The sequence below is a fragment of the Corapipo altera genome, unplaced genomic scaffold, assembly GCF_003945725.1.
Source record: "Corapipo altera isolate COAL_440 unplaced genomic scaffold, ASM394572v1 45, whole genome shotgun sequence".
Classification (NCBI taxonomy): domain Eukaryota; kingdom Metazoa; phylum Chordata; class Aves; order Passeriformes; family Pipridae; genus Corapipo; species Corapipo altera.
In genome coordinates, this window is record NW_020884877.1 from 18,241,356 (window position 1) to 18,262,616 (window position 21,261).

Consider the following 21,261-nt stretch of genomic DNA (forward strand, 5'->3'; position numbering starts at 1 on the left):
TGTACATATGTTATGCATCTAAACATTTTTGAAAGGAGGAAGTAAATTGCGTGGCCTGCCAGTGGTATTTTTTTTGTGTGGCTGCAAATAAACTAAGACCATACATTACAATTTTTGTTGCTAAAAGTCAGAACTACAGTTTGGACCCTTTATGGGTCTGCTGTTGCTGTGTGTTTGGAGCACAGTGGGATATGTAAAACCCAGCTTTCTAAAAGTCAGTCAAATTCCTTGTGTTACCAAGAAGAACATAAAGTTCTTATTGACCAAATTAAACAGATTTTGCACAGTTTTAAAGCAAGAACTGTGAGCAATATTGAAGAACTAAGCTTAGGAAAAACAGGAGAGTAAAATTTAATTGTCACTCTAATGGACCTTTCCCATTTAGTTCTGGAGTTTTAAGAAGGGAATTGACAAAGCACTAAAGAAGGTAACTTTCTGTTAATAGCAAATTAACTTCCAAATGTTGCATAACATAAGTGCCATTATAAAATGCTGTTATCTTGGTTTCATTCCTTTATGGCTAAGCCACAACAATGGTATTTTCACATTGAAAACTCCTGTGCACTCTGTCATAATATCTGTCAGTAACTTAAGATTTTTAACAGATTTGAGGGGTAGGAGAGGATACCAGATGACGTTTTTATTGTGATTACGCAGTAATGCAACACAGACTGTAAGTCCTTATGGATTGCTTTTTGCCAATGCAGCAGGGACTATAATTACAAACAGAACAACAGTAATTTTTTTGTTTTGCTACTCTTTAGCATAAATAGAATAATTTACTCCAAGCTGGCTTTAAAAAAAGTGGAATTTCAGCAATACAAAAGAATTATTTCAAAATGTGTTTTCTTCACTATGCTGGGCCCTTACATGTGCATTTTTTGTTAAAACCAGTGAGAACAGATCTTTTTCTGCACTCTCAGGATGCTCATATGGATAGTAAGAGTATTGCTCCTGCTTTCTATAAAATTTCTCTTTTCAGATGTTATGTGTTATAGTTTCCCTTAAAGAGATTATATAGAGCAGATAAGTTTACAAAACCATGGTGCTGTACTTCATAAAAGCTAACAAGCGTTTATGCATATTCAAATTAAACTTTAAAAGCAGTGGGTTGAGATGATTTTACAAATGTGCATGATTGAATGTCATCCCCATTAGCAACCGAACTGCTTTCTCTTTCATTAAAATGTCTTTATTTTCATAAACATGATCTGGGTATTTGAAGAGCACCTTGTGTTACATGAGAATGAATTATATGTGTGTGTGGCTAATAGAAGTCACATTTACCCAGGATAAGGAGCTGCTTTGAGGGCTGGGTTTCCTATGTTGTCTCCTGTGGCCACCATTCTTTGTACCTGTTCTTTCTCCTACCAGCTCTGCAGCACCACCAGATGGAGAACACACCACCACAGACACAAGAGCCAATCAGGCAGCCTTAACACCAGTTCAAGCTGCTAGGAATGGAGACCAGAAAGCACCACTTTCTATATAGAGTAGCAGCCACAGGCCTGAAACACTTGGGATGAACACTACCAATGGCCTCACAACACTGCCACAGGGTGCAGAGAAAGGGCCAAAACAGCCACTCTGGGCAGCTGGAACATCCTCTAACACCAGGACACCACAGCCTTGGCAGGTCTGTTCCCCTCCTCTGTGAGCTCCTCTCCCCTCCTTCAGCAGCCAGGGAGAAAGCAGCTCTCTCGACCCTTGCCCAAGTGCTCATGACACAACAATGAGGAGTTTGCTGTGGACAGGAGCCAGCTCTCCCCTCTTCCAGCCCTGAGGGACTCCTTCCACAACCTCCCCTCCTTCTTCAGCCAGGGCGCCTCCTGCCACACAGATTAAGGGCATTTGTAAATGCTTAAAGGCCTTTGTACCCCCCACCAGTCTTGCAGGTCTTCCTTTGTATTGCTTTGCTCAAGGAGGGCAACTTACCAAGATTCAGCCATCCCAGGGGAGCCGGGAGGAGATTGCTCCTAGTGTAAATACCCATGTGCCCATGGGCACACCCTGAGAGGGCACAAATGTGGAGCAGCTGAGTTGCCCTCAGCCTCACACTGCAACAGGAGAAAGAAGCAAGGCAGGTAAGTTGCTCCTACTAATGTGTGTGCCTCAGTAGTGGACCTGCAAAAACTCTGCCCAGTGTGTAACTCGTTACTGAGCCAGTTGAGTTTATCCTGACAGGCTGTCACTATTTCATTAGAAGTCAGTCAGGAGTTACAGGTGTTTGCTTTTACAGGAAAAACATGTTTATATTGGTAATCCTGAGCCTGTACAGGAAGGCCTGAGGCACCGTAGTGCATGGGCCAGTGCCTGAGGGCTGCAAGGGGCCCCCGACCTGCCCCTGGATGTAGCATGGGCAGGAGGTGGAGCTGGGCACACTACCAGCCAGCTGTGCTCTGTAGCCAGCAAGGCTGCCTGAGCCAGAGCAGGGTAGTGAATGTCTGTCAAGAATCACCCAACTTAATCCATGTGGTATGGGTTGCATTCAGACCTAAACACCAGTGCAAAGTCCAGGTGCTCAGTGAGACTGAGTTCTTCCCAGTGGGTGTGAAGGGTGTCCAACGGTGCTGAAGGGCAGTGCTGGATAGGCGGGTGGGGGTAAGTGACTTTCACTGGCAATCCAGTTACTGGCATTCATCTCAGTGTTGACAGTGGCACAGGGCCAAAGTGTATATATCCAGTTGTGCATTAGGAATCTCTGGTATAAAAAGTGGCCAAGAGCCTAGCAAATTTGCATTCCACCAATTTAGGAGTTTATATTTTACAGTGAGGGCTGGAATTCACATGTGAGGGATTTGCCTAAAGGCCCAAGGGGAGAATGAAATTTTGAGGCCAATGCACAGAGTAATTACAGAACAAACAGCCTACACAGTGAAAGGCTGTGTGTTTTAGAACAAGGTATAAATAAACAGCTGAAGTTTACAGACAAACTGGTTTAATAACTAGACGAGCTTGTGATACAACTTACCAGAGGCTCTGTCTTTGTGTATAAACCATTCTGTGTTTATGGCGTAGGTGCTGATTATAAATTGGCATGAAACTTGTTCATATAAAATAAACATTAGAACATTCACTATTAAAGAAATACTGGGGTGGAGTCCCAAAGGGACTGCACATTACACTGACAAGGTGATCAAGCAGAATTAAAAAGGGAGTGACGGGGCTTTTAGCTGGCTGCCACCTTGGGTGGCTGTCACTCATAAATGCATTCACGCATGTTGCTGTAGTCATGCTGGACCTGCAGTGGTGCATGTTTGCTATCATGATAGTGATGTATTAGATGAAACAAGTGCAGTTTGAAATTCAACAGCTGCACAGAAGGGAGACTGGCTAGCTTGTTCCTGCTTCAATCCATGGGGAACAGGGCTGGCCTCTGAGTTTGCCACCAAGAAAAAATTTGGCTTCAGTTGGTGGCAGCCCAGGAAGCAGTGAATGAGAGGGACAGGCCATGCCAGACCCTGATGTGCTTTGCCACAAGAGGGATATTCAGGAGAGACATGAGGGCTGTGCAGCCTGGGTTTGGTTTTGACACCCTCTGCACAACCAACCAGTAGCTGCCTGTGTGTGACATAAGGGTTCCTAAGCAGAAAGCAGGCAGAGCCAGTGTGGTTTTGGAAGCAGATAGACAGGAATGTAACAGCTGAAGGAAGAAAAGCAACTGCTGAAGTAAGCAGAGGCAGTTCCAGCCTTGAATAAGGACAGTCTATGCAAGGTGATAAAGATGGAGAAAAAAGAATATTGGAATGACTGGAAATCAAATTGAATAGACCCATCTGCAGAGTCCCAAGGCCCTCAGAGCATCTGACCAAGGAATATAGGAGAGTATGATGATAGGGATTATGCATCACTGCTTGGTTTCCATAACTGTGCATGGATTGAGGGAACTTTTGTCTGCTAGTGGGATGGTCTGTCTGTATTGCTACCCTCAGTTCTGATTTACCACTTCAGTGACACAAGCTCTTAGGTGAGCACTGTGGCCAGGTCATGCAATTGTGTGTGAAGTGCAGATGGCAGCTTATTTGAGCTAGAAGTAATTTTCTGTTATTAGTGACTTTGGAGGTGCTGAAGAGAAGGGATGGAGCTGATCCTACAGATTGGGCCTTGGAAGATGATTCACTTCTTGTGCTGCTTTCACCACAATACCCATCTCTGAACCACTGGGACATCTCCCACTAACAAAAGTTATGACTCATCCCCAGAGAGAACAGCAGAAACTAGAAACAAACCTTCCCCGTTGTAGCAGCAAACTATTTTCTGTAATCCACCCCAAAGGCAAAATTTGCTTCTGTGGTGAAGGGTTGTTGTATCCTCATGCCAGTGATGCCTACTTTTCACTTACAAGTTTCTGAGTGTTAAGATCTCTGAGTAAACACCTTAATATGGGCACACAACGCCCATGAGTGAATACAGCCTGTGCAATCCAATAATTTATTAAACTTTCATCTTGTAAAGCCAGTTACAAATTAAAAAAGACAGAAGAAGGAATTCTGTAATAGAAATGAGCAAGGTTACAACAAATAGTAGTGGAGTTATGTTTCAAGTGGGTTCAAGCTGCCTGCAGCAACCCAAGAGCCAGAACACAGAGCTAGTGCAGAGTTAGAACAGGGATAATCAAGACTAGTCTGATACATAACAGATTGAGTCAGTTTGATACAAAGGGTTGCTTCTCAGGCTGCCTCTGCATTCGTGTTTCTCACTTGTGACCTGGTCATCTTTTTATTCCTTGTGACAACAAGGGGGTGTTTATAGGATCCTTCAGTAAAGCTATTTAAGGCAAAACTCCAGCTGAAGTATGATGCACAGCAGTGGCTATCCTCTTAGGCTGATCATGTGGCAAGTGCACAGTGTTTGCACATGCTGCAGTGTAGTGGAAACAAGAGAAGAGCATGGGTTATGTACAGTGTTTCTTCTTGTACTGTCAATCTCAAAATTACAGTGTTCTGTGACACAGTGTTAGTGACATGGTACAATCTGATGATGAAATGGAACCTGCTCCGTACTGACTCCCGCTTTTCTATGAAATTTTTATTTCATAGCTAATAGACCTTAGCTGCTACTTCTTCAGAAGTGGAGACAGACAATATTAAACATGGAATGAGGCCCACATTACATACAGTTCTGCAGTTTCATTAAGAAACAGAATGGGCCTTTGCATTCTGGGATCCCAAGACTAGACAAGGGTCATAGAAAATGGCTCACCACCAGCTTTCTTGTTTTCTAATTCAACTAATTTATGATGTGACTGATACCGAATATTGTTTTAAACACTGAAGTCAAGTTTCTGAGGTCAAGAGACTGAAGATGACTGTCATCAAAATTCTGCTTCTTCAAATTGCAGGAGCTATAAATACCTCCAAGAAGCAGTTGTTTTGGCAAAACAGCATTGTTTTCAAGTTCTGCTGAGGACAAGGGACCTAGAGGAGAATGGAAAGGGATTTGGGGATTCCATAATGCAAGCAGTTCCTGTTAAAAGCTGGAAGTGGATGACAGGTCTGGCATTTGCTTACAGTTGTATAGAGAAGTGAAAATCTTACCCATAACAATTTATCTAGGCATCTATTCACTCAGTAGGAAACAGTTCACTTTAAAACTAAAGTTCAGGGACCCCAGTCATCCTAAAATCCCATCTAGAGAACAAAGCATCTTAACGCAGGCAGGCTGGCCAACAAAAACCTCCAACCTCCACCTAATACCTGGAGTTTGTGAAGAGCAACTCTTATGGAAATGCTAATAAAACAATCTCCCTCTTAACGCTGTACAGGGGAAAGGCAGTCATTTTTTTTTAGGCAATAGGTGCTGCTTACAATGGGCCTGGAATGGCAGTGGTGCTAGTCCCAAACATTTTCTCCTGTGTTGGAGTATTTAGTAGTTTAACTGAAAGTGCCACTTTTTATAGTCATGTACCTGTGAACTTTTATTGGAAGGTAAAGAATCACCTTGGGTGTTTTTATTTGTTTCTTTGTTTAATGCTCTCTCATGTAGAGTTTGACCTCTCTTGTTGGACCACTTGGCTTCAACTACACAAAGGCATTTTCTTTTAAAACCAGATCAGATCATTAGTGTATCCTGAAGAAAAAAAAAAAAAACAAACCACAGTGACTTATATTTTAGGTTTGCTTGCAAAATAAATAAAACAAATATTCTTTTAGCAGACCATGCTATGATCACATGATCCCAGATGTCTGCATGTTCAAAATTCAGAAGGAAGCTTAAGTCTGTCTCCGGTCTTGCAGAAATGATTCTTGCAAATTTTTCTGCCAGCATGACAAGTAGTGGTGAAAGCAGCAGAGAGGACACTGAAGGAGAACGAGGATGCTTCCGACTTTGCTTCTTTAAGGTACATTGTTCATCAAACAAGCAAGGGGAAAACAAGTTTTGGATCATTAGTGTTTAACAACAGTTGTTACTGTTTAATGTCTTTGGGCAGAGGTGCAAATCCTATAGTACTGTAGATGTCACTTCAGGTTTTGAATACAGTAGTCAGCTGAATTCTTAGAAAACATCTTTGCTACACTTGTGCTGGCAAGTTGCAAATACTCATCACTAAACTACTGCCAGTTCATTTGCATCACCTAGTCCAGATGCTTGCGTGACTGTCCACACTGGTGGCTGATTTGACACTGCAGCGTTTCTTCACAATCATGTTGATGTACGCTTTCATGATCTTTATTATCTCGCCCACCTGGAGAGAGAATACAGTAACAGAGGATAAGCACATTAAAAACCTCAGTCCATTGAGTCATACAGGACATTTTGCTGAAAAAGACTCCCTTGTCCAAAGTCATGGCACAGTAAATTTTGCATGCAATACTAAATGTGAACACAACAGTAAGAAAAGAAATGCTTGACAAGTTTGTGCTCTGTTGTAACAACACTTAAAAAGATTTTTAGCTCAAAGAAAAGCAACTTCAGTGCTACAAAACTTACTTTTTTTTTTCTTTTTTTTTTTTTTTTTAATTTGTTAACTGCCCATTCATCTATTGGAAGGGAATGAAAAAATCAGGCACAATCATGAGCACCCAAAACTGGAACTTCTCAATGCACTGGAAGACCATTCAACCTCCTTCACTTTCTAACTAGCATATTTTTTTTCTGTTTATCCCTGTATTCAACGAGAGGTACCATGCCCTTTAGGCTTAAACTCCCTTCATCTCTTCCCTTGGCTTAGTCCACTAGTCAAGAATTCTTGCATAGAAACCTGTCTATTCCTTGGAGCTTAACTGAAGTGGCAATAAAAGTGAACATATAGCAAGTCTTGTGCTTTCACATACCTGGGATGTTTCAAAGAACATTTCTCTCTCATCCACTGTAATTTTGAAGGTGTTAGGCTGTGGTGCTCCGAAGAAAACAATGTGCTCATACTGGAAAGTTTCTAGTGGTTTAGGATCCCCTCGTTTGTAGACAGACACATTCTCTGTGCTGACTCCAAGCCAGAGATCATTTGGGAATCCACCCTCCTTGCACTGCAGAAAGAGAAACATGACCTTTTGCATAAATGCAGTGGAGAATCAAATAATTTTTGATTCAAGGAAAAGCCCTCTATTTTTAGTTCCTGTAGGACATTTCGACTCTTCACCCCAATACAAAAAATGTCTGCAGAAGGTATGTTGGAGGCACTTCTGCTGCAACGATTCAGAAATGACATGACTATGAGTAAAATACTACTTGAGTAGTAAATAATTATAATAGATAACAGTTCTTATCAGATTTTAAAGTGATGTAGCAAGTCAATATTCCACTTCTTATTTTACAGATAATATAGTGAGTGCAGGCAACTTCCCATGGTGATCCATCTAGGCAGCAATAAAACTGATAAAACTGGAACTGTGGATCCCTACTCTAGCAGACTGAGCACAGTGCTGTAAGTGTCCCAGTCTGAGCAGTTTCTGTTGTACTGCTGCAGAACAGGACTGCAGTTTTTGCTGGTAAGGACAACAGAGCTTGGTTTTACTTTTGCTTTCAGTAGCCACCACTTTTTTAACCCCTCCCTCCCCCAAATTCCCAAATTCCATTCTTAGTCCAATGAAGTGGGAATCCATTGTCTCCCTTCATTTACCATGATCTCCCAGCTTGCTTGCTCTGTGCTCTTTGCGTCACAACTCTTGGGTATGTGGTACTGCAGGTTTACCCTGAGCTTACTAAGGCAAAATGCATCCAGTTACTGAAACTCCCTTCTGCTGCTGTTCTTAAGACTGATGCCTTTCTTTGGCTGTAGTTACATGAGTTTATACATTGCTCACCTCAACATCGAAGAGTGTTGACCCATAACCTGGCCACTCCTTTACGATGGACATGTATTTCACCATGGCCTGATGCTGAGAGAGTCCCTGCAGCTTGGTCCATTTCTGTGCTATGCTTGCACGAGCAGCTGAAAGCTCTTCCTTCACCCACATCTCCATCATCTGCTCCTCTTCTACCTTCTGCTTCTTTACAGACCCTGTCTTGAAGCTACGTTTCAATGTCCCTTCAAGGAAGCTGGTCCGTCTCCTCTCCAGAGTATGACTGGTAGTGCCACTGCTCTTTGTTGAGTGCAGTATTTTGGATTTCAGTCTGTTAACTGGGTAGATTCCATCAAGGGTCCAACTTATTTTGGAATAATCTCCATGAAGATACTGAAGCCGCAGAGCTGCTAGGCGCTGCAGAGTGTCCTCTGGTGCTGGAAAATGACCATCTATGAGGCTTTCATGAGCCTACAAACAAACAGAAAGTCCCCCAGACTCATCAGAAAGCAGAAGCACACTTTATTCACAGCTGGGTCCATGTACAGATTCCTATGGCATCTGCCGATCCCAGTAGGAAAGACACAATTCAGGTGGTTACAGCAGACATTGCAATAAATAAGTCAAAGTCTGCAATTGGTCAATGTGGGGGGAACACCCCTTTCTGCAAACCTGGACAGGACAAAGATGTCTGAGGGGCTCCTACCCTGCACAGGAAGTCCTACAATGAGGACCATTTATGTCTGGAACAGATGAGAGATATTAGAATTGAGGCAATTTGGTTTTGTGCTGTACCAGCTCCTGTGTGGAGATATATTCAACACCAGAGTCAGATGTAATAAATTCAAGATTCTCAACCTCAGTTTCATTACACAAAAGCAGTTCGCACCTCTTCCTCTTTCACTCAACATCTCTCCCAACCTTCTTGCTTCCCTTTGTCTGTTTTCTGTTAAATCTACTTATGGGGGGCGGTTGCTACATCCATTTAATGCCTGGATAACACCTACTCTCCTACTGTTACTTCTCCTTGCCAGTTGATGCTGTGTAGACTGAAAGCCTTGTCAACAGGGAGTTTGGTACAACTGAGTTTCCACAGAGCACCATGATGTCTTGTTCCCAACCGTTCTCCACACATTCTGTAATTGACAATACTTGACAATACTTGACGCTCGTTTCATCTGTGTGATGAATATGCCACCCATTTGACTATCAGTGAGTTTCAGTCTTCATGACTCTGACTGCCTTTAATAACATCTTTAATAATTTTCACCAGCTATGATTTTCTGAGACAAGGTCGGTGTTCATTAGAAGTCACACAGATGGGACAAATCACACAGCTGGGTGATGCAGTCAGTTTAGTTTTACATCCCTAACTGGCTCTTTCATACCAGTGTGATCTCTGATCTAAGCATCATCATTGTGCTACGGAGTACAGTGACTTAAAAAAACAAGACTACTTGTCAGATAAACATTGTCAACTACATTCTTTTTTCCTTTGTCTGTAGTACTCTTCTAGAGCCTCTCTGTAATCAAAAGAAATTGCCCAAAAGATAGGTTTCATAGTTAATTCTGGTAACACCCAAAAGATGTGCTGTTCTTATAAGCTGATCTGCAGACTTTCCAGTTTTCTTTACATTTATGTTCTGCGAGCAGCTACTTTCAATGAGTCATCTTGAATCATTATCCAAATTTTTATGTCTTTTAAAAGTAACGAGAAAGTTTAAAAACATTTTATTATCGTTGGTCTTACATTTTTTTTAAGCCTTTGCTAATTTTCTTGCTTTTATTCTAATACTCCTCTTACCTAGAAAACTTCACAGTGTACCTGCTTGGTAGATTCCAGGCAAAAATCCAAAACACTAATTCTTCTGTTCCAACCAGCATTCCCTCTTCTAATGAAAGGTAAGCCAATTTTCTGTATACTCATGTGCTTCTGCCACCCTGGAAACCAGGTAACTCTCCCAAAGTGAGCTTACCTGCTCAAACATGAAGGCAAATTCCACCCCATCTCTGGGAACATTCTCAATATCCAAGAAGCAATAAAGCTTAAAATACAGTTGCCACTGTCCCTCCTCTTCTTCTTCAGAGCCAGCAAGTCTGTAAGATATGAAAGAGAATGAGAAGGGAAAAAAACAGTAAGGAAAAAACCACAGTACTGGGATGTCCACAATGCAACTCACAATCTGAAGGTAACCCTGGATTCTGAAATCCAGTGTTACATCCAGCTAGGAATTAAATATTTTATGAAACATTCTTTTACCTCTCAAACTTGGCCAAGATATCAGCCACAATCACCCGACTCTCCACAGCACGGTCAACCTGCTGATTATGTTCAAAGAGCGCAAACATATTCCGGCTGTCCTCCATTGCTAAACCTCGGATCAGCTTTTCAACCACCTGCAAAATCAGAGACACACAGATCACACAACAGGTATTACACAGACTTTCACACTGAAAAATCAGTACTTCATCAGGACACTCATAATTTCATACACTTCTATCACATTTCTCCCTTAGTTACCTCCTTTTCAGAATAATGAATACTAATCCTAAAAGATGATTCCCTGTACTTATATTTGATCATCCTTGCTTTTCTTCTCTGAATCTTTTCAATTTCCCCTTTTTAAAGATCTACTCTTTTTAAGATGGGGAAATTAGAGCTCTGCACAAGATATAGGCACATAATGGATTCAGATGGCATGACATTCTCAGTTCCTCTAATAACAATTCCACTTTTTCCTCTGTTGAGCACTAATGTTTTCGCAGACATGACTACTGCAACTTGGAATCTTGCTTCTGATCTGCTAGTGATTAAGTTACTGCTAGAATATCCCTTTCAGAAGGATTCCATTATGAACTGGAATTTCTACTTGTCCAGAAAACTGTTTAGCAAGTCTTCAGAATTAGTACCTTTCCAATGGATAAAACACCAGAAGTGTTTAGATTTTGCAACACAATTGTCAGGTGATATTCTACAACATGGGCACTGGCCTTGTAGAATAAGCTGAAATTTCCTTACAGATACAGCAAAAAAGTTATAATAAAAAAACAACAACAACAACAACAAAAAAAAAACAACAACAAAAAAAACCAAAAAAAAACCCCGAAATTGGGAGATGAATGGGAAAAAGGTGTCTCTTCTTCTGGTTAATGTTACTAATGCATTACCTCCCCAGCGCTGGTGTGGGAGTTGATGGTTATTTTACAGGAGCCGCCACCATGGCAGTACACTGTTGTGGTCATTTCTTCACGCGTGATAAGAGCCTGTATTTCCTCCTGGGAGGGCACAAACTCCCTTGTCTTTGTTCTCTTCAAGGAGTCACTTATGAATTGTGCATACCTGTCTATTTCTGAGTCTGGAAAGAGGTCTTTTACCCTAATTGTAAAAAGAAGTAAAAAAACTCCATTACACATTGAACCACACATTACCATGAAACTTGTCTGGTAGAGATATTGATGTCAAGTGTAACCACAAGAAATACAACTTATTTCCTAAACCATGCAACCTGCTTTTACTAGTCATTTGAAAGTGACTTCAGTGACATTGCTCAGCAATGTGTGAAATAAGCAGTTCAAATTATAAGGAGTTTAGTACCAGCTGAAGACAGTACAATCGACTATCTCAATTTACAAAACTGAGAATAAAAACCATGAAATCAAATGTAAACTTTTTTCATTTATTCTTAATGGTTTTTTCATTTGCTGGCTGTGTTTGAGCACTTTTACAGTATATTTGAGAACTAAGAAGATAGAAAGTAGATGCTTGTACACAGTTCTCTTCCCTCCAAGGGCAGCATGTCTAAGTATAAAAATATCTGCAACTGCAGTGGTAAAACTATGAAATGGCTACACTGAGTATTCTTCAGCACCTCTGAGACTCAGGCCCTGGGTGTAGCTATTTGGTGTACTGACACAAAATTCATCTCACTCTTTTCTAGCTTGTAAATAATTAAATAGATTTTATTGATCTTTCTCATCGTTCTCATCATTAAGAATAGAGTGAGGCTACAAGGCTGCAGCTCAGCCCCAACACAGACTGCTTTGGAAAGCTGCATTAGATGCTGAAGATGAATTGGGAAGAAATGGAAATTACTTAGTTCATGGAAATGGGAGGCTGAAGCAGATTAAAATTAAAAATTGTAAGCATTATGTGCTTAGTTAAGCAAACAAATATTGAAAAATTATAGTTTGAATTTACAGTACATCTCCTGCTCCATAGTACACATTTTGCTTGTGCCAGCTGCAGAGTAGTACACATTTCAATGAATATGAAGGTTTGGTCCTCACCTTTCCAGCAGGTTGATAATGTTTATACGTACATTAGTGAGCACTAGGTCATCAGCTGTAAATCCACTGTAACACAGACTCATGGTATTCTCTTTGGGTAACTTACATGCCACATCCTTTTGACACAATAGATGGATGGCAAGGGGGGAGTTTGAATACACAGAAGAACTAGTAGCAAGAATTGTGTGCAAAAGCGGGAGGCTGGAACTCCACAGGAAGATGTTTCCACAGGAGGAGGGCAGGATGGGTAACTACAAGGGGCAGTGGAAGATAAGCAGAGTAAAAGGAAACAGGCTGCAAACCGAAGGGACATTTACCTTCGAAGGTGGAATTTGAGGTAGCGCAGGATCCCTCTGCTGGGCAGGAAAGTGCAGCTCATACAGCACATCAGCTGCCAGTGGTGCAGGTTCCCAGTACTGTTGGGATGTGGCATGTGGTTAGTTTGCTTGATGAGCTGACAGTACACTTCATCACGAAGAGGCTTTAAATCATGGCAGGTCTGCAGGATGCCTTGGATAATGGGTATGGGGTCAGACACCGTTTCGATTTCCTGAAGGGAGTTGAAGATCTTCACTGCTTCATCCTGTAAGCTGCTGTAACCCTTTTCTTGTTGCACTGGGAAACAATCACAAAAGTGACAAGAGGTGAACATCTCCCTCATTTTCTAATGGCCCAGCAACACTACAAGCAATTGTACTACTCTGTACAGCAACCTGAACTCATATCCTGAACTTAAATTTATACTCAAAAATCATTAATACTTCCCCTATAAATGTTCGAATGCAGTTTTAATTAGTATTTGCCAGCATCTCACTTTGCACCACTGCAAATTCATTTCTGGATATACTGTGCAGAAAGGCAGAGTGATGCTTTTAAGGGAAACAAGCACTGAAATCTAGTTCAGGATTCAGTGTATGCAACTGAGGTGCCTAAATGCAGCCACCGAAGCCTGGCTTGTATACTTTCAAAACTCTGTGTTGTGTCTGTATTAGCTTTGACCCCTGAGCCAACAGAGAACTTCCACAAACTGTGAAATTGCGCAGATGCAGCTTTTACCTATTGTTTAGATTTAAAATGCTTAGACCAAAACTGCTTAGGTTTTTTGAGCACCTGAATGTCTACTCTGAATTGCTCAGACATGTGTGATACCATCCTGCTGCAGGCTTGCCTTTGCACACCTCTGGGGCTTTAGGTCCTTCTGAATCTCCTGTACAGCCACTGCTTTCCCAGTGCCCATGCATGAATTGTGCTATTCCAATACACAGCCCTGTACAGTAACTTATACAGAGTAAGTGCTTGCTCTGTAATTTTTCTGTATTTCAAAATTTATTCTTTCTGGGCTTTTAATCTGCCACATAATTGGATCCTTATATCATGACAGATAGCAAGCAGCTAGTACTCTTTCACTTTCTCCATAACAGTCTTCTGTCCCTAAAATCTTCTTTCTGGGCTGAACAACCCCACCTTATTTAGTCACTTAATTGTAGGTAAGTGCCTTGATGCCTTTGATCATCTTTGTGTATCTTTTTACTTATCTTTGAAAAGATGTAGAAGGCAAAACTGCATCCTGTATTCAAGATGCAGGTGCATGATACACCAATACAGCCGTGCAAAGACCTTTTTTTTCCTTTTCTAAGCTTTCAAAACCTTGTGTAAGCTGTTTTGTTTCTGCATACACCACAGGAGTTGGCATTTTCATAAAGCTATGTAAATTTGTGTTCACTCTCCTAAGCAGAGCTAGATCACTACCTGTGTGGCACACTGCTTCACATATCCACATTGAAAATAATTTTTTAAAAGATTTTGTGACTCAGACACTCCACATTAGAGATTCTTCTATAGCTCTTCAGCACCAGCTTTCAGTTTTAGTATGTCAAACAGTCTGGAATCATCAGCAAATCACTTTGGTTTTCTGTTTGCTTATCACACGGTCAGCTCTTTCATGTTCCTGATGCATTTCAAGAAAGGATTCATTTAGTTTGGTTTTACAGCAGCTTCTATAGGAATACTATTCAACTGACAGCTGCATGATGTCATCTTCTTGTAGTACTTCCACTGGAGCCACTTGCAACCCAGTTGTGGCTAAAGGATGACACGCTGCACGTCCCCCAGAGGGATGATAAACTATCTGTCCCCATTTACTTTAAGATTCAGTGTTCCCATGATAAGAAGCAGTGGACACAGCATACCTTCCGGAGAAGAAAGGGAGAGAGAAAGGGACTGCTCCCCCTCTGAACCCTGGGGGCTACACTGCTCTAAATAGACTTCACCTGCACAGAGAGAGCTTACAGACCAATTTTGTGGTGCTCAGGCCCTCAAAATGTGAGTGGATTCTGTCACTTGGGTAAAATACTTACAGCTGACACTAACATCTCCATAAGGTAGTGGGAGCAATGGGGAATGCAAGGGGTGCTGGGTATATCGCAAGATCGGGTTCCTCCTATATGTCTGTTCCACTACTTCCAAGTTTGTGCTGTTTTCCTGAAAATAAAAAAAAAATAGAAAAAATAATTATCCTCAAACAGGGACAGTCCTTTGCAGGATGTCCTCATACATTTATGTTCAAGCTCAAGCACCTTCATCTAAATTTCTGGAGGTTCATAGAGGGACTACGTGACCAAAGCATAACTCACATCTAAAAATTACTCTGTACATTATTTCTGAATCTTAAACACAAGAATAGCCATGCTGCATCATACCACATGTCACCAAGCACAGAATCTTGCCTTCAGACATGCCTTCAGACATGATACCTAATACTGGTAACGTAACAGGCATGAGTGGCATAATTCCTCTCTCATATATCCTTTAAGCTTTCAACAGTAAATGGTTAAAGGACTTTCTGATCACAGATGCACCATGTTCAGTATGTAATAATGAGCCTGTTCTCCTGATGTGTTTGCAGAAAGAACCACCAAAATTCTGCACATAGTGTTCAAAATCTGGGCCTGTTGCTACCATACGAACTGGTATCACATTCCTCCACATGTTGCCCTATATTCCCTCCCTGACAATATTTACGGTTCCATCTGTCCTTGAACTCTGAGCTGAAATTTTCCAAGATTCTCTACAATCACTCCCAGCTTTCTTCCTGAATACATACTATCTAGTTGCATCTAATTTAGAGCTCATTACAAACACATTTCTTCTGAAATATGTTTTAGTGTGTCTTCTAATATGATTCCATGTTTAATTTACCAAAGTTTTTGGAAAGATTCTTTTCAAAATTACTCCTCCTACAGTGGTGCAATTTTGCTATCTTGAAGGATATTTTCTTTCCACCCTTTACTCTGATATTTAACCACACAAGCTTAAGGTAGGAAGAGAACTTCAGGGTACATCAAAGTCAGATGATTGCTAAGAATGGACTTTTTTATATTTGTGTCTGGAGGATGCTTAGGAGAAGAAAGGATAAAGCAGGAATTCGTAAATACTTGATGGTGTAATCCTGCAAGCAATTTGTAATTGCACAGAGTTATAACCAAGACTCACACAGATCAGCTAACATGCTAATTCAAAATAAAAGTCACATAATATTTGATTATTTTGTTACACAGTGGTGATCTGGCTGCTCCCAACTCACTTGGGAATTGGCATGATGGCACCTACCCTGATGTCACGAATGAGTTGCTGTGTAGGTGTTTCTATGGGAACTTTGCTGTCAATGACACCCTGAATGGCAGAGGCCCAGCGCATTGCTTCATTCAGCAGCTTCGTGTACAGTCTGTAGGAGTGCTTTCGCCCGTGCACAATGATGTTCCAATAACCTGGAGAGAAACAAAGAAGATGGAAGGTGAAACTTGTTTCCTTATTATGTAGTTGAGTAGACATTAGAAAATGTGACATCCACGAACCAGAAAGGCCCAGTGGGAGAATATGGAGAACTACAGGTCTGTCAGTCTGACCGTGACAATGGGGAAGGTTATGGAGCAGAACATCTTTAGTGCCAAAGGAGGGCAACAAAGCTGGTGAAAAGTCTGGAGCACAAAGTCCTATGAGGAGCAGCTGAGGAAACTGGGGGTGTTTAGCCTGGAGAAATGAAGGCTTGGGGGGGACCTTATCACTCTCTACAACTCCCTGAAAGAAGTGGCCAGGTGTGGGTCTGTCCCTTCTCCCGAGTAACAGGTGATAGGACACCAGGAAATGGCCCCAAGCTGTGCCAGGGTAGGTTTATATTGAATATTAGGAAAAATTTCTTCATGGAAAGGGTTGTCAAGCACTGGAACAGGCTGCCCAGGAAACTGGTTGAACCACTATCCCTGGAGGCATTTAAAAATTTTACAGATATTGGACTTAGGGACGTGGCTTAGGGGTGGACTTGACTATGTTGGGTTAATGGCTGGACTTCATGATTAACTTAGAGATCATTTGCACTTTTAATGATGCTATGGTTCTCTTCTTGTCTGTAGCTCATGGCTAAGGAAAACCCTTGCTGCTTTGATAGCAACATATGGTATGTCTGGTTAAAACTGACTAGGCAGACATTAACATCCCCATTCCCAAAACATATTTATCAGTAGGAAAGTCCCAATCCAGATTTTGGTACAACGACAGCCTTCCAAGATACACGTATCTTGCAGTGTAACACAACTACTTGCCTGCCAACCAGGCAGCTCACTTTCACAGACAGCGTTTGGGCTACACTTTGCTGTTAATCACTCAGAAAATGACCACTCTACACACAGCACCCAGTCACATTGTCAAATCAAGTCTCATAACTTTTAAAAATATGTGTTTGACAACCTGAGAGAACATGTCAAGGTGATGGTAATTCTCTCTGCTAAAGGCAGCCCTAGACATCTGTTGAGATTAAAAATGTAGACAATATCCTGTGAATGAGAGGAATAAATTTTCTCTCATCTCACTTTACTAAATATGCTTCCAACCCTTCTAAAAAGTATCCCAAGCAACTCCACTACTCAGATGTCCAGTATTTCAAGTCTTGTCCTAAGGTTCACATTCTTTGTCAGGGAGATTCACCCTTTACCCCATAATCTGAGTTCCCTCCCAAACTCATAAAGCAAGGAATGGAGGATCATGCCAGATCCTGCCTTCCCAGAACTGTGCCATGTTGCACAGAAAGCAAACATAGGCCTTTGTTATCTTTTGTTTCTAACAAGTTGAGTGATGCTATAAAATAGACTTACAGTGTATGGCATTGCTACTATTTAAGAGGGTAGCACTGACCCCAGAGACAAATAGAGGTCATGCTACAAAGTGACAGATATTTATGGAGATGTACCAATAATTACAGTGTCAACTGTAAGAACTCACACCTGTTACCCTGTCTGGGAAACACTTAGATCCACAGTGACACTACTCAGTGAAAAACATCAGCTCTGTGTATCTCCATCAGGTCTTACAGTCACTTGCACACTGCTCTCTGGTCCTTTGCAAACCTCTCACAATTTCTATGGGCAGAGATGTCTGCAGTCAGACACAAAGCCTCAGCTGACATTAAGACTGCCTTCTCAACAAGACATACCATTACAGTCCTGCACCATCCCCTCTTCAGAACTCCACACATGGAGTCTGCTCATTGCCGCTTTCTTCCTCTCACCTGTGTCTTTGAAGACCCTCTCATCAGGCTGCACTACAGAGCAGAGGCTGTTGAGCACAAGCGTGCCAAGCTTGGCAGCTGTGCGCTCAGATGACTTGTAGTAATCGAGGGCAGTGTTTGTCAGAACAAACCAGCGCTTCTTCATCTTCAGAGAGGACATCTTATTGCTGCTCTGAACCTCCTTATGAAGCCAACCTAGCACAGAGACATAAACATTTCAGTGGTTTCACTACCACAGCAGTCCTCAACCTCTCTGCAAAAAGCTCATGCTGGGACCCACCAGCTCTGCTTTACTGGTATCCTGCACAGTTACTGTAAGAAATTAGCCCAAAACTTTCCACCAAGCAGTTCCATTCTTGGTCCAATGTATTTTTTTAATTAATGATCTCCCATCACCAATGTGATCATGAGGGCATCCTCTATTCAGGATGTTTCCATCACAAGCCACAAACACCTGAATAAATAATTTACAATTTATTCTTCCAAAGAGATGCCAAATGCCTATCCAAACCTTGATGGAAGAGGTTTGGTGATATATGCCTTCTAGTAGAAAGATCGTTACATGCATCTCTTGCATCTACATGCATCTCTTGCTCCCACAGTCAGGAAAAATAATTTCACTTTCATTTTAGAGTCATCGCAAAATAAATGGGGGAAAAAAAAAAAAGTAAAAAAAAGTCAATACTGTAACAGGAAAAAATCACAGTCTGTATTGCTAAAGCTGTCAAAAAGACAATTTTCTACTTAGAGATATAAAACCCATTGTCTCCCCAAGAGGCAAAAAGTTCAAAGAATGTGGGACTGAGTTCAGAGGTTCCATATAAAGAAAATACAGAGTGAGACATTTCTGAATATATGCTTTTGTGGCTACACTATTGTTGTACAGACATTTTACTGTGAAGCGCAGAGCATACATCAACTTTACAAAGGATCATTCCTTTTTTCCTTTAACTAATGAACAATATGAGATAAAAGGAACTGTTGCCCTGCAATTAAGTATTTTGAATTTAAGGTACTCAAACTGCTGTCTGATAATCTGCTTTATATCATTCAATCTCCTTGAAATTTTTAAGCCTAGGATGGAAGGCTTATGCCATGTTTTGGTGAACCTTTTCCTGCTGTCCTCCTTCCTTGCCATGACCACTCTTAGACCTTTATTCCTTCAAAGACTCTTTCCAGAAGATGTAAAGCAATTTGTTCATGCACCTGCTTTCCACAGATTGGATCAGGAGTGTCTTCATACATTTCAGACTACGTGATGATCTTAAAGTATTAAGGAAATTTACAAATGCTTGAGATAAATGAGGGAATATTTTGTAATATATGTGATCACTACTCATGCTTCACCATCTTCAATTAAGCTCTTTCTAAAGACATAATTTAAATCTCAGAATTTTTCTCACCTCACTATGTCTACCATAATCAGGTTAGTTAGTTTAGCTGAGGACAGTAGCAATCCCACAAAGATCTCTCTCCCTCCCTCTCTACATGACAGGTGTCAGAAGGAACACAGCTTTCTGACAACAAAGCCACAGTGTCATGTTATAGTCCATCTAAGCCAGCTGCTCCTAAACAGCAGCCATGCTCCTTCCTATTCCTGATGGCATTCACTGGACATGTTTAAATAAGCTATGGGACTAACATCAGAAACCTAACATAGTAGTTATTTTTTTCCATCTGACAGGGAATCATGTAAGAGCCAGGGGTAGCACACACAGGATGTGGCAAGCAGCTGGCAGGAAGGTGGGGATGGGCAAAGAATGACTGGTTTTGGGGAGCAGCTAAACCCAAGATCGAGTTAGCAGAATCACCCTTTCAGATTATAAGCAGAAGAGGAGTTTCACATGTAATTGCATGCATTTCCTTTCACCTCTCACAAGGAATTCCTGGCCATCAACCTTAGATTCCCCTTTTGGTTTCTGCAGCAAGGAGATCCAGTGATGCATCTCCTCAGGTGTGTCGCTGTTGCAGTGAATCACTCGATTTGCTGTGATGATCACAAAAGAATTCGGTCTGCCAGAAAACAAAAGCATTAAAGTTAGCCATAACCTTGCAAATATCTCAATTCACAGCATATTCAAAGTCATGGTTTTTTGCTCCCACAAACAATCCAGAAAGACTCTCAGGATACAAATTACAGAGAAGTGCAGAAATACTTAAAATCACCTTCTGTGCAGTTATGCACTAATGAATGGAGAGACCAGCTAAATGAAATTAAATATCTTTCAAAAGCTATTTCCAAAGTCTAGAAAATATTAATTAGATAATAGCCAGCTGTAAAATGTCTTGAGTTCATAAGCAAAGGACTTTGATCCACCCTCTGACTGGACTGAGCTAGTGCTAGTACCACTGGGCTGAGCTAGTACAGCCATTCTCCTTGTACTTATTAAAACCACTGATGCAACAGCAAACATAGGTCTCAGCAGGGTCAGCTAAAATGGGCTTGAAGTTGGTTTTAGAAAGGATGAGCTGATTCTGACAAAACAGAGGAAAAATTGTTATGTTGCTTCTAGATGACTTTGTCCTTCTCATGCAACTGTGTCCTACCAAAAGAATATTCACAATTCTGTAGAGAATCAATACCTTACAGGAAAAGTAAAAGTATGACTAGTTCAAAGAGGATAGACTCAGAAAACTTTGAAAGTAAAACCAGATTTCTATGAGAAAACAGAAATTGAAAATTGGAATGCAAGGATGAAGTAAAAGGTAAAAGGCACAAATCAAGAAACTGTTAGAAAATTGCATAAACCAAGGGAAGATAAAAATAAGCTGCATAAAAATACTGGTTGAGAATAAGCCTTCTCCTCAGAATTTAATGTTGGTTCAAACACTGATACTCCAGAAGAGTGTACCTCAGCACATACACGAACAAATTTTGACTCTTCAGCTTATTATTTGTTCCTTGTTTTCACTGGTATACAGATAAATTATGAGGAGTACAGGTTGAGAACTGCCTAAAATGTTTTTATCAATGAAATCTTAGATCAGTACTGAGATATGCAGTTTCCAAACTAATAACCCCAAAGTCCTAGCAACCTGTGTGAGTTAAAAAAAAGAGACGACACAGGTAAGCAATTTAATAGCTAACATTTTACTTCAGCGCTGTAGTAAGTAAGTATCTTTGTTCTGGCTGAACCTGTTATGTGGGAAATAATTAAATGTTAACACAAAGTGATATGAAATGTCCCATAA

The 21,261-nt window shown here is 41.0% G+C and overlaps 1 protein-coding gene and 1 long non-coding RNA gene across 5 annotated transcripts in view; one reads left to right on the top strand and one right to left on the bottom strand.

The window, feature by feature from the left end:
- Positions 1 to 471: 471 nt before the first annotated feature.
- Positions 472 to 8,563, top strand: LOC113944436. 2 transcript variants are annotated; one of them, XR_003526681.1, is made up of 5 exons: positions 472 to 673; positions 1,375 to 1,636; positions 6,237 to 6,340; positions 7,757 to 7,864; positions 8,438 to 8,563. It is a non-coding gene; the product is annotated as an uncharacterized LOC113944436 (long non-coding RNA). The 2 variants fall into 2 exon arrangements; XR_003526680.1 differs by having other exon boundaries at positions 472 to 1,636; positions 8,438 to 8,559.
- LOC113944433 (unconventional myosin-X-like) overlaps positions 4,413 to 21,261 on the bottom strand; it is a 90,551-nt gene continuing 73,702 nt past the window's right edge. For all 3 annotated transcript variants that reach the window (XM_027637520.1, XM_027637521.1, XM_027637522.1), the window contains 11 exons: positions 19,940 to 20,082; positions 18,070 to 18,264; positions 16,119 to 16,276; positions 14,867 to 14,990; positions 12,827 to 13,124; positions 11,391 to 11,598; positions 10,483 to 10,619; positions 10,199 to 10,319; positions 8,244 to 8,693; positions 7,275 to 7,466; positions 4,413 to 6,685 (listed from right to left, as the gene is read on the bottom strand). In XM_027637520.1, coding sequence (XP_027493321.1) covers positions 6,572 to 6,685; positions 7,275 to 7,466; positions 8,244 to 8,693; positions 10,199 to 10,319; positions 10,483 to 10,619; positions 11,391 to 11,598; positions 12,827 to 13,124; positions 14,867 to 14,990; positions 16,119 to 16,276; positions 18,070 to 18,264; positions 19,940 to 20,082 — 2,140 coding nt within the window. In that variant the 3' untranslated portion in view covers positions 4,413 to 6,571. The remainder of the gene's footprint in view (positions 6,686 to 7,274; positions 7,467 to 8,243; positions 8,694 to 10,198; positions 10,320 to 10,482; positions 10,620 to 11,390; positions 11,599 to 12,826; positions 13,125 to 14,866; positions 14,991 to 16,118; positions 16,277 to 18,069; positions 18,265 to 19,939; positions 20,083 to 21,261) is intronic.